This window comes from Balearica regulorum, chromosome 5 (genome assembly GCF_011004875.1).
Source record: "Balearica regulorum gibbericeps isolate bBalReg1 chromosome 5, bBalReg1.pri, whole genome shotgun sequence".
NCBI lineage: Eukaryota > Metazoa > Chordata > Aves > Gruiformes > Gruidae > Balearica > Balearica regulorum.
This window is the reverse complement of record NC_046188.1, coordinates 8,940,981-8,955,094: the sequence shown is the minus strand read 5'-3', so window position 1 is coordinate 8,955,094 and position 14,114 is coordinate 8,940,981. Positions and strand designations below refer to the sequence as shown.

General features: G+C 42.7%; 1 protein-coding gene across 1 annotated transcript in view; it reads right to left on the bottom strand.

Annotated features, from left to right (window-relative positions):
• Positions 1 to 14,114, bottom strand: part of BRF1 (BRF1 general transcription factor IIIB subunit) — a 176,985-nt gene that overhangs the window by 7,684 nt on the left and 155,187 nt on the right. The window contains exon 16 of the mRNA XM_075753389.1: positions 1,986 to 2,037. Within this exon, the coding sequence (XP_075609504.1) occupies positions 1,986 to 2,037 (52 nt within the window). The remainder of the gene's footprint in view (positions 1 to 1,985; positions 2,038 to 14,114) is intronic.

Sequence of the window (14,114 nt, the reverse complement as noted above, 5' to 3'; positions counted from 1 at the left end):
TATTTGGATCATTCGAAGACAGGTTTTCATGATTTTTTAATGCTCAAATTAATCATATTATTTAGAGGAACTTCCCTCCAGTTTATTTTATATTTCCTACCACTGCTTTTGCCTCTAGAGTGATCAAATTCAGTCCACCTAGGTTTCTATTTCTAAGCAGAAATAGACACAACAGTTTGAGACAAATCAGCATCATAATATATATCAATTTATATGCTTAAAAATATCCATCTGCTCTGAAAAAGTGGGTGAATATAAAGGAGCTACAATTGAGTCATTATTTTTTAAAATTGCACTGCACTAATTAAAATGTGACCTTCTTCTAATTATCATGTCCACTTCCAGACTGCTATACTTCTAAAAATGTGCAGAATTTTCTAATGAGCATAGCATAAGAAGTGAAAATGTATTTCCCCAGGCAGGATATCAAACTGTTTCTGAAAATCAATGGGTTTTAGTCATTCCGAAAATAAGGCAGTCAAACAATGCCTTTAAATAAAACTTCCTGAATTTACTTCCAGATATCCTGGACTTCAGTTTGGCATACATCTTTATGTATGGATGGGCAAGTGTCAAAGCATGTTAAACTAGCAAAGTGCTGTGGTTTAACTCGGCCAGCAGCTAAAACAATCAGACAGCTGTTTGCTCACTGCCCCCCTCCCAGTGGGATTGGGGAGAGAATCGAAAAGAAACTCATGGGTTGAGATAAAGACAGTTTAATAGCACAGAAAAGGAAGATGATGATGATCATAATAAATACACAAACCAAGCGATGCACAGCACAATTTCTCAACACCCAAAGCCAATGCTCAGCTAGTTCCTGACCCGTGCCGCCTCCCGGCAAACCCCCAGTTATATATGGAGCATGACGCCATACAATATGGAATATCCCTTTGGCCAGTTTGGGTCAGCTGTCCTGGCTGTGCCCCCTCCCAGCTTCTTGGTCACCCCCCACCTTCTCGTTGGCAGGGCAGTATGAGAAGCTGCAAAGTCCTTGACTGCTTGGCAACAACCAAAACATCAGTGTGTTATCAGCATTGTTCTCATCCTAAATCCAAAACACAGCACTATACCAGCTGCTAGGGAGAAAATTTAACTCTATCCCAGCTGAAACCAGGACACCGACTTAAGTGGTTCACTTTCAAAACGGTGTCAGTGTCACACATTCATTGGAAAACCAAGGAAAACAAATACCTTTGGAAGACAAATACCTTTGGTATATTAGGAACAGAATTTTTAGGTATGCAGTAGATAGATAGTTGTTTTATCAAACACAAAATGCATATGTCTACTTCGTACAGTGTGAGTACAATAGTGAAAGAAAGCAGTTATTGCTGTGACTGAAAATAATCACGATCCCTTTGGAAGAAGACGTATGTTCACAAAGCCACCCAGGGAGGGTTTCTGGCAGTGGCCACTCACTAGCACTAACTCTTCGATGGCACTATTATATTTTCAAACTAAACAAAGGAACCAAACAAAAAGTAAGCCATGCTATATAGGGTAAGCTGTCACTTTGCGTTTCCTCTCCCGTCTTCCGCAGAAGCAGGGCGCTTCCCTTGGGTCAGTGCTGGCTGCACAGAAGCCGCATTTTGCATCGTTCTCCTTCTCTGCGGGGACGGTCCAAGTGCTGAGAAACAGCCCCAAGCTCTGCCCTCTCCTACTCCTCCTACCCACTTGTGTGATACATACCTTTTTAGATGCTTGCTGGAAGGTTTGGTTTTTTTCTTTTTTGCTGTCTAACCAGGGATTATGAGGCTGTGCTAAGGTTACTGATGGATAAGTAAGGGCAAATCTTGGTTAGAAAACAGGCAATGTCAGCTTTGCAGTGTTTGCAGTAACCAGCTCGTGGTCTGATCAGACAAGGTTCTCGTTTCTTTTGCCCATTATCTACCACATAACCAGAGGTGGGCTGAGAGGCTTGTGGGAATTTCCAAACTCAAACACAAACTGTTGCACCAGGACAAGTGCTGGACTTTACATACCTCTTCAGTGGCAGCCTTTTTAGCAAGCTGTGTTGAAATCAAGGGTCTTAATCTGCAAAAAAGGAAAGAAGAAATGGTGAACATCAGCAAATTTACACCACACACAACTGATTTTGACACAGAGTATTCACTCTCCAAACAGTGAAAGCACTTTGCTAGTGTTATGTTGTGCAATTACTTTTTTAAAGATAGAAGATAAAGAGCGGAAAGCCACAGACTCCACAATAATTAATATGCACACTCCCTTGTAAGCATCTGCCCCAGCTCAGGAGAGTAAGAAAAGATGCCAGTCAACAAGCAGAATCTCATCTCACACTGCAGCCCCGGCTTTGTAATAGGTGGTTTTGTCACATATTACAAAAGTCAAAAGACTCAACCGGTTTTTTGGAAGAATGCAGACATGGCAAAAACAAGCCGCACTGAATTACCCAGGAACACTCTGCAACTACTCCCCTGTATCTGCTGATATATCCAGGATACCAGTAAGATTATACACGCAGGATATTGTAATCATCACAGATGAAATGCTAACCTCCAGCTACAGAAATCATAATCAAGACCAAGGGGACCCTGCATACCTTGAATGAAAGATGACAGAAATCGAACATAAGCATTTTTAAAAATGCTGCATCAGATACAAGAGAGACCTGTTTATCTGGGGAGAAAAGACGGATCAGTATTACTCTATAGCTAAGTGTTAAATATTGTTCTTTCTGAAAAACATTTCATAGCCTGTTGTCTCCTTACTGCCATGAAGGCTGTTCTGAATCCATCATTTAGTGCTGCTTTCTGGTCTCTCCTCCTCACCTAGATCTATCTAGTCATGAAGAGGATGACTTGCTTTCTACTGAAACACTGCTCAGACAGCTCCTCAAGTACATCTTTTAGCTAAGTCTAGGCAAACAACTTAATGAATACCAATTTATGTCTCCAGAGATATAGTCCTTTATGATAAGCAGTATCTTTCCTCTCATTTTTCTATTAGTCATTCCTCCCTGTTCACACACAGATACTAGTTGTTTTCCTACTTATTTATTTATATATTTATTTCAAATAATCAGCAGGAGGAAACAAAACCCCAGAGAATGAGCAGGGGAGACTCAGATCATTATCTCTGATGGAGAAGACATCATTTTAATATTAAAATACAAGATATTGGCTAAGCTCCAAAAAGGTTCAGAAACTGGTCATCTCTGCAATGCTCTGCAAGACCAGAAAGGCATTTTGGCAACCAAAATAGTCCAAGGTGCCTCCTTACAGTAGATCTGAACAAAAAGAAGCCACAGGAATGCTTCAGGAGCTGTACCACTGACGGATCCAGAACTCATTATTCTGCTACAGATACTTGTGTCATATTTCATAATTATGAAAAATTTCAAGAGATACTCTAGACCCTCATAAACTATCTATTACAAATCCTGGTGGACTTCTGGGCTTAGAGAGAATGTATTTGAAGGCATGGACACACTCGTCCCTATGTGCCTGGCCTTCTCTTTCCTTCATCTAAACTGAATAGTAGAGTTTTCACAGAATCACAGAATGTTTTAGGTTGAAAGGGACCTTTAAAGGTCATCTGGTCCAACCCCCTGCAATGAGCAGGGACATCTTCAACTGCATCAGGTTGCTCAGAGTCCCATCCAACCTGACCTTGAATGTTTCAAGGGATGGGGCATCTACCACCTCTCTGGGCAACCTGTTCCAGTGTTTCACCACCCTCATCATAAAAAATTTCTTATTTCCTAAAATTTGAGACTACCTGCCTACTGTCAATCAGTGTTTTCAAAAGTCACCCTGTTTAGATGCTTACGAACATACGGATGCAGCAATGTCAAAAGGTTATGTAGCTGAAGGATGCTAATTACCCAACAGGTTGTATTTCATTGACATGACTGAAACAACCCAACAGGGGTAAGAAATGGAGGACCTTTATTTTAAGCCAGTAGTAGTGATTATTGCAATTAACATTGTACCAAAGATAGCACCTATTTCCTCCTGCTACCAAAAGACATCAGACCTCCCTGGAGCACCCTGAAATTTTTCCTCCCCCCAATTAAAATCAAGCTGTTGAGTAAGACTCACAAGGTAATCAGAAACTGCTGACATTTCTTTTAGAGCAAATTATACATGTGCTCACACAGTGAAGAAAACAATCACAGCTATAGGAAGCAAAGAGTAAACATTCCAGTTTCATTTTAATTAAAATGGTCCCCTAATGAAAATAAAAAGATTCACGCTTATGAAAAGCCTATTTGCAAACTTCAGTGCTAAATCCAAGAGCCCTTCTATACCGTTTTTCACTTCCCTACTAGAAATATAGCGCTGCCATTCGATTTGGGCAATACAGCTTCTCTTTCAGCATAATATCTAATGTGTGAAAAGCAGCGGGTCGGATTCTGCTCCTGCTCCGGCTGTCGGGTACCTGCTGCAGTGCGGATCTGAAGGGGTCCCTTGCCGTGCGGGCTCACCAGCCAACTCGCTGTGCCTCCGTACTATGTGCTACCTACAAACAGTAGCGATGAAAACTGGGAAAAAAGTAAAACCATGGCAAAGAGGGACAAAAACTTATTCCCCTCGCCCCCGAAATAATGTCTTTGATTAAAATTACATAAAATGCATAAAAGTTATAAATATAGAAAAAGATAAGTTAATTACTCTCCCTCGGTTCTCCTTATGCCTACAGAGAACCCTACTATTACTGTACAGAGCCATTTGGGAAGGTTTTATAGTGAGGTTTTTGTTTTGTTTCTTAAATGCCCCGATGCCCTGACCTCCTTAAACCAGAGCAGCTGCTGCCACACCAGCCATATGGAGCAATAAATTACTGGCTGCCATGGCTACAGATACGGGCTCCTTCTGCTGTCTGGCTGCACCACAGAGGGCGGAAAAAAGTGTCTTCGTGGAAGAGCATGACTGTTTTTGAGGCTGGGATAGGTTTGAGTGTTAATGATCAAAAAAGCAGCTTGAAAAAACAACTAACTGAATTATCTTAGGCAATTTTTAATGTGCGTGACTCAACCTCAGCTGTGAAAGGCTACCAAGGTACACACATGCAAATATACACTACACGTGAAAAATCCTGTCCATCAAAGTCCAGTTTGAATTCAGGGTTGCCAAGTTCCATAAATAACAATAATATCCTACATTAAGATACGATCCTATATATGCTAAAGCAACAAGGGCCTCTATTTAAAATGGAATGTTGTGACTGGAAAGTAATGGGGCTTGCCAAGTGTTTCAGTAGTTGTTCACTATTTATGATGATTTCTAGTTTGGGGCACTTTCGTTATGAACTTTGCAAATTAATACAGTACTTTGTGGGAGGGAGCAACAAAACACGCAACTTTCTGAACAGCAGCGTGATCCGTAAAACACACAGCCTCAAGTGTTACATCCACATTTCAAACTACTTCAAAAATTATGCAGATCTACAAACGCTCATGTCAGCCAACACACGTAACTCTGGAAGCAGATAATCTTGACATGTTTGCGACAAAAACTAATGGCACGGTACATGGCATCAGAGGCTGCTCCCTGCTGAATCCGCTCCGCTCTCAGCTGAGATGTGCACAATAACGTCTAGGTTTGTCCTCCAGCTTAACAATTTAAAAGAAGATTCAATATAATAGCTCCTGACAGGGCTGGAGATCACACAGACTGAACTTTCAAAGTGAGCACATTCTCTGAAAAACAAGCTGGCTGTGACAAACAACTGTTTTTATTTTGCTTATTATTTAATAACAAAAGATTACACAGCACAGTACATAAAAAAGAAAAAGCACTGCGAGGCAATAAAACCACCTAACTTGCATCAGGCTGTTCACCCACCAAAAAGGTTTATGATACCATAACAATCTCCTCAGTGCAATCCTGCAAGTAATTTGGAAACTCACCCAAAGCTCTGTTTCTTACCGAATTTTAATTTAATCCATCCAAGTAGGGAACATCTTATTGCTGCTTACCGCCCATACTAATTTTATACGTGGACAATCCCAGAATACACGATGGAAAGCAGAGACACAATGGAGCCCGCAGCCACAAGCCTACAATGTAATTATGCGGGTCATCTAGGACAAATGCCTATAAAACCTATATATCCATACCACAGGCCCTTCATACGTATGCCACTTCAGTGACAGACAAAGCTACTGAGAGACAACTTGGCGAGAGACCGGGCAGGTTCTTCATGCTGGCTGAGATCCTCCTCCCACCTGAGGCCAGATGGTTTTGCCTCAGGAGGTCAGTTTACCAGACATCTGCGTGAGAAGGAAATTAATATAAATGTTTACCCCGGCTAAAAGTGCCCTTTAATTAGGTACCGTCAATGTTATCCTTACCGGAAAGCTGGGAATTACCTCTCTGCGAGGATTTAATGCTCTTGTGGGAAACACAACGACGTCAGGAAATACTGACCCACTGTTCTGCCATCAGGTCAGGACAAAGGGGTGACTCTCCTGGACTCGGACCGCTGCTCTTTTCCAGAGGGCAAAACAGAGACTGCAATCACAACCGCGACCCCGGAGCACTTTGGGGTTTGCACATCCAGCTGCAGATCCCACCGTCTCCTACATCTGCTTCTGGCTGAGAGCCATTCCCTCCCCTAGAGAGGAAACCAAGGCGTGTGGCCAAAGCCATGGATGGTTGTGACACCGGTGAATGGCTGCCTGATGCCTTGAGGACAGGGCTGAGGTGTAAGGGTGCACCGTGGTACACCAGAAGAAGTCCAGATACAACCACAGACAACATCACGCTCTGCAGAAAGACAAAGCAGCTCCGATGTTCACACTTTGAAGCCATGTGTGCCCAAAGGTGAGGAAGGCAAGGGTTTTTTGGCTTTCTGAAGGGCAGGCTGATCAGCACTTCACCCAGCCCAGCTCACCATCAGAGTGAAAGCCCCAGGGAGTTTCCTGGAATCCCTCTCCCCAGTGATAGGGCTGCAGAGACTCCCACCAATGACCAAAAGACACCAACTGAAGAGCACTTCCACATTGCTATGACCTCAGCTCATGCATAGCAATGTCCCTTGGAGCTGGTGAACCTCAATGTTGCCAGCTGCACAAATGTGACTGACGGAGCCGCAGGTAGGGTCTGAACCCTGCTAGATACTACCAGACACCTGGGCAGCAAGACTAGGATGCACTGAGCAGTGCCTGAGCCAGCTACTTCAAACTCTGCTCCAACACACATGTGTGAACTCCACCAACTCCACCAACACAGCCGATGTTTTCCTCCTGATCTGAACAAACGATGCTACAGAAAGAGCCATTTCAAGAAGAAAAAAGCAAAGCTGAAGTGACAACAAAAACTAGAGTGAAATGAGAAATTGTTCCCACTTCTGATTCCCACTCAGTCCTCTTTCATGCTGGATCAGAGGAGCTTCACTTTCATCAGCGCAGCATCAGACAACGCAGCGCTGAGAACATCTTCAGCGCTAATGAGATTGGCCTCTTCTAGCAAATGCCCGGGCTTAAGTATCTAGGGACCAAAGCTCACAGGAGTAAACTGGCAAAACCTAAGAATCTCTGTCATTCACTAAAGGATGTATTTATCAGCAAGGAACTAAGCGCCTACGCCAGACACCGATACACTTTTGAAAAGCAGGAACTTTGCTAATATATAGTGAACTAAACACCTATTTCAGGCTTTTCACGGAGGTGCAGAGGCCACGATATCTGTCTTCAATAACCTAACTCAGAGCGAGCAATATTTTTCTGCATAGCTGCAACACTCATTCCTCAATTAGATGCTGTAAAATAGCAACTTGCTGTTCTTTCCACTGACTAAACCAAAAGATTTTCAACAGCAAAAATGAAAAGAATGAAATCTAAGGCCACCTTATTGGGACCAAATGAAATTATGCTACTGCAGCAGATCCAAAATAATCTGCACATATCTGCTTCTAAAGGAAATTGCTGCAGACCATGGGAAATTACAATTGCTCCAGGACAAGAAAGGCTGACTGATCTAATATTTCTGGTCGACACACCTTCTTCCTGGGTTTGTCAATAAAGATAGTGATGAGCTCATCTCTCCACAGGTCAGGAAAATATTAGTTGAAAATATGCTATTCCTTTCACCATGGAAATTTTTCCAGATGAAATGATGGCAGCAAGGCAGATTTGCACCTTGCTGGGAAAAGCTACTTAAAATAAGGAAGCTATGAAGCATTTTAATGACGGTAAATGAGCAATCACGATGGTCTCAGTTAAGCAAGTCTAATGACAGTGTCACTTTTAAAACATGGGCGTGAGACAACTCATGTGGTGACAATCCAAATAGGTCTAAGTACCTTGTAGCACAGTCTTTCAAATGGCAACAGTGCAGAATGCATCTGTTATGGCAGAAAGCACCATTATTAGCAGATAAGGCAAACATAAATCATTTTTAAATCATGCTTGGAACTACAGTAACAGAAATGAAATTTAAAAAGTTAAATGAACACATTATCATCTGAAAAGAAATATTATGCTATTGAAAAGTTCTCAGCAGTAGCACTGTCATCTCTGTTTCTGGTGCAAATATATTCTTCTAGACTCAAGCAAGGAGGATTACAGATATTTGCTTTTGGACAGGTGTTTTGATCAATCTCAACCTCATAAAAACAGCTAATGAGGCAAAAGATGAAACGAAAAACATCTTAGTAACCTGCAGTCTCTGAGAACAATCCATTGAGATCATTATACCCAAAGGTGATGCCAGATTTATCATTAGATCTTCCCCGTTGACATTACAAGGACAAAAATCATGCTAGGCAAAATACTAACTCACCTCTTCCACCACCTCTGATAGCATATACCACTGTGCAAATTAAGTTTCCCTCCTCTGAATATGCAGCCAAAACTAATATTTCAAAATTCAGGTAACTATAGATTCATACAAGTAATCCATCAAGGAATAAAGATGGATGACAGATTTTTTTTTTCCTTGTGTCTGGTCTATTATACGTTAAAGAGCAATTTTACTGCCAGCCATCTGGAAATCAATGTATTCCAAGCTTTATTTTATGATTACCAACATTCCCCTTCGTAACTCATTTCTAATTATAAGCAATAAATCATTCCTTCTTGCTTGTAATTTACAACAGCCAATTAAGGCAAACCTCTTATTTAAATAGCAAATCTAGCTTTAAAACATCACATATTTTGAGGTACACGCAGAACATCTAATCAAGCAGCCGAATGGTAGAACGATGATTTAAGGTGGCTTTTGCAGCCACCGAGGAGACACACGTGGAAGAACCTGCTCTCCCCTGTGCCCCAGCTATACCAGGACTTTTCCAAACTGAAAACACAGGTCTTGCCTGGCTGACTTAATGCAGAAGAGATTGACATGTAGGGATACGAGAGCCAGGACACACCTCAGGGAAGTCTGGTGTCAAGGCTTCCCTTTACTGTATCAGGAAACGAACAAAGAGGCTGTAACAGGAGAAGAAGCTGTAGGTTGGCCTAGTAAGAAGTTCTGGATGTTTTCTAATTTCGTTTTAGGAACTAACGGTGAAAGAACGTAGCTCTAATACTTAAAAAAAACAACTCAAGCAGCTTTTCTCATGCATGGATTTGCATTTGAGAAACAGACTGGCCTCCTCCTCCCAAGCTGAAGGACACACCACGCACTGCTCGCGCTTGCCATCTCGGCTGCTCTCGGCCGTACGAGGTTTTGCAAGTGTTAGCATACGGCGTGGCACTTGGCACGAGCACGGCACTCGCTCGGATCACTCCTCCCCATGCCTCATGGCCGGGAGAGGATCAGGCAGAACAAAGGAGTGAAACGGTCTGCAAAGAGAAGGTGTCACCAAATAAATCCAGATTATTCCTTCGGGGAGAAGTCTTTAAGGGTTTCCTATGGCAACCCTTACCAACAGAAAAATATCAAAGAAATGTAGTGGAGGATGTCAGACGAGACCAAACAGTGTCGGTCCAAAAGCACTGGCAAGGACACAGAAATGTTTTTACTTATATTTGTTCTTCAGTGTAGGTCTGAGCAACAGGCATGTGAGTGCAAACACAAGAGAGAGGCTTCTTATAAATAGCTCTGCTGGGATTTGTCCGTTAGAAAAAAAAACCCTCACTCTTGTCAGAAAAGTATTTGATACAATTTTGGATGCAGAATTTATTACATGAGAAACTGATCTCAGGAACGTGGAAGTGGTTCCCACTGAGATTTTATTTGGTCATCATACAGCTCAAGTCTGTTCCAGCTTCACGTCGTGTCATCTGGTAAGCGTTTACAGTAGGAATCAAGGGAACTGGATTTGGAAAAAATCCATCACAACTGACCTAAATCTGATCTGACCTGAATAATCAGACTAAATACCAAATTCAAAAATGGATAGACAGAAGCAAGGGGCGGGAATTCATCAGCTGTCGTAGTTAAACTCATGAGTTTCCCTTCCTCAGCCATACATGAGGGTTATGCACCCCACTTTTTTCTTCCCAAAAGTGGTGGTGATGGAGGCTAGGTGAGCATCCCCTTGTACCAAAGGTGTCAAAAGCCAAGTGCATGAGTGCTGCAGGCCCCATTATGTTCCCTTTCCTTTTCAGACACCATTGGTACCTGACAGAGCAGCATTTGGAAGTGGGGAATGGAAGATAGCAAGTAAATCAGAAAATCCAAAGAGAACACCTTGGAAGGGCAGTGGCAACCATGTCAGTACCATCTGGCCTTGCCTTTGCTGTACAGTTACCCAGAGTCATCGCAGAGAGCGGTCTTGGCCATCACGGTGCTTGGCCATCATGGTGCTTGGCCATCATGGTGCTTGGCCATCACGGTGCTTGGCCGGCATGGTGCTTGGCCAGCACGGTGATTGGCACGTGGTGCTGCAACAACCACCCGGGTGCAGGTAATGCCACGTTAGACCCACAGCCACACCAGCCCACCTTACATCCATGTGTCATATTCACAACCTGTATCTTCACCGAGGCTTGCCCGTATTGCTGCTTCAGGGTCTAAGGGGGTTGTGCTGCCAGCATGGCTTTATTCCTAAGAGACTGAGCTGAGGATGTATGGGTGCAGCATCACCTAAGCAAGCACACAGCAAGTCACTACAGATGGATCATTATTTACGTAGTTCTTGTAGTGATGTGTTCAGAAAAAGGTTTCACCGCTTTCAAGACTCCTTATCTTCTTTTATGAGAGATCTAAGTATTATTTATTAGTCTTCTCAGAACACAAAGCTTAAAGACATCTTAACATCTGGTTTACTCTCTCAGCAGTGAGAATGAAACACTCAGAAGAAAACTCAAAAATCGCTTGCTTGATGTTGGTGAAACTTGGGCAATATTTCTGGCAAAAACTTTGGATGAGGATGCCACAAAAAGGCCTGTACAAAACTGTAAAGGGAGGGAGAAACAGACACCAAAGCCTATAAATTTCATTTTGAAAATAAGGCGTCATTCCTATTATGCCTGTGGATGTGTATCTTCCCCATAGAAAGTTTTAAAAGCTTTATATAAACTATACTTCTAAGCAAGCTTGTAATTAGCTAGAGGCAGGCTTGGCTCTAATTATAACTTGTAGAGACACAGATTATGGAAATACTTAGCTAATAACCATAGCGATGTTCTGTTGATGGCTGAAGTCAGGCTGGCATGGGATTGCTGTGTAACCACCTGAGTACTTTCTGTCTTGTGTAAACTGGGCTCCCGAAAGAAGCCTGTAGGACCGGTCTCTCAGGTCTTCCACCCAGCTCTGCCACACGGGGTAAGCCAGGCTTTGCTGCTACGGATGCTGTGATGCCCTGCGTGACTGCATCTGGCTTCCCTGCTCCTTACAAGTACGCTGTGGGATATCTGTTCTCACCTCGCCGGGAGATGCTGATCCCAAAGGGACTAGGGAACACGACAGAGCCAAACTTGCACCATTTCAGCAACAGGTGAGATCAGACTGCGACCAGTGCGTCAATCGGTCAGATGTCAGCATACATTGTTGAACATGTATACATTTATCTGTACAGCCTTTTTCAAAGGTAAAATGAAGCTGACCCCACGTCTCATCCCAAAAACCCAACAGGACGTTCTACTGGCAGAATATCCCTCCAAGTCAAAGTTCCTGTAAAAATGCAAGTTCACACAAGTCTCTCGCAATTTTGGATCCAACCTCTACTGACATAAGAAAGGCCCAAAAAGTAAATTGTACCCTTTTATTCCAACCTTGAATGGTGCTTGCATGGCAATCTCTACTTGGGTATAAGCATGCATGGATAATACAGTGCAGAAAAGTGCAAATCACTGGGAAAATGGCTACCATTGAATATGACACAAGTTTAAAAGATGCATTGCTACACACTACGGGTGCTTGCTCACACATACTCTTATGGACTAGTGAATCACTGAACTGGGTTGCAGAAGCCCTTCATGTTATAAAAAGCCTATCTCCTTAGCAATGCATCTGGTACAGATAAATAGATAAGTGTAAAAATGCAGCCACATTTTCTTATGGAAAGAAAATTCCAAATGGAAATGTTAGGAAGGAAAACAAAATTAAATGCTGTTTTAAAATCTGTGTACAATATGTGCAACTCCTTTCAAGAGAGGAGGACACTGCTTCTGATGTGGGGAGCAGACAGCACCATCTTCTCCATGTATTGTGTAAGCTCCACGTTGCACGTCTGTAATTAGGATAGCTATTGTAGGAGATCCTACATGTAAAGCATTTAATAGTGGTTTGCTTTAATACAGCTTAATACTAGTGTTAACAGACACAAATTAACCCACAGACACCTCATGCACACTGCAGGGGAGATGCCCCTTGCAGCCTCTCGTGCTGGTTTCACTGGATCAGTTAGAAAACCTCCCCAGGTGAAGCCTGTGCTGCTCGCAGCCAGCTGCATGGGGCTGGTGAACAGGGCAGCTCTGCTTGGGCCACCAGTCCCTAATTTGGCTCAGTCAAAACCAGCCAGGTCAGCCTAAAGAGACCTTTGCTAACTATTACCCTTTGAAATTGCTGGGGTTTTCAAAATCGGTTAAAGGGCACTTGCAAAAGCAGGTCAGGCGGCAGATCTGAGGGACGGCAAGGAGCGGCTGAGTTCAGCTGGAAAGACGTTTCCCTGACCTTGGCTGACAGCCCACCCAGATGGCTCCCGGTATCTCCTCCCCACCAAGCCCTCACCTGCACGGGGGAAAGCTGACCCCAAGCTTCAACATTCAGATGGCCAAAACTTCTGTAACTGGGAATTAGCCACTCCTTATCAAAGCAAAACACAGCAAAACCCACGTGACGAGATCTGCTTAAAAATCCTTACTCCACCTCATTTTTTACCCATCCCTTCAAAGAAATTATGACCCCTGCTACTCAGTTCTTTAGCCAAAAAAACCCCAGGTTCTGAGAAAGCTCAGCGTAAAAGCCAGGTAAGAGATTCCTATTGCTGAACAACGTCCTTTCCTTCACTTCCCAGTGGCTACAGAAGATGCATTAAAAAGAAAATACAGCAGCTACAAGGCTCCATCCGAGAACTGCTCATGCTCATCCTCAACTTTGTGTACACGGAAATACTGAAAAGCTCTAACGGTTGCAGTTGCCTTTCAGCACCGTACTGCTCCCGTGGACATGCACAGCTACGGATGACATCAGGCTGTCTGAGAAGGAGTCACATATACGCTGTGTAAGCTACATTCCTATCACAATTTTTAAGATACAGACTGTGAACAGTAAAAGGAGTTCAACTGACTGTGAAATGTGCACATACTACAATAAATAGATACTAATACGTGGTCTTGCTTATATAAAATTCCTTTTTGCCATCCTATCATTCACCTTTTGTCACCATATTCTGTCAAATTTTTCAGATAATTTTTGACATACAACAGATTTCAGTACAAGCCTAGTAAGATGGAGTAAAACACGAAACAAACACGATCCAAGTAAATCCCTACTTCTTTCTTTCTACCTAGGAGAGCTCGCACTCGAACCCCGTCATGAAATAACAATTGTATTGAACAGAGCGGGCAGTAAATTCCCACTGTAGTTTAAATCCTTCTACATACTAACCTATGTTTGAAGATCAATAAAAAAAGTACTTTCGGGTTAATCTTCTGCTTTTTTAATTTTTTTTTTTTTTTTATTTTCAACTTTAACTCCCTGCATTAAAAATTCACAGGAAATAAACCAATGTTCCTACAAGACCTGAGCTACTTA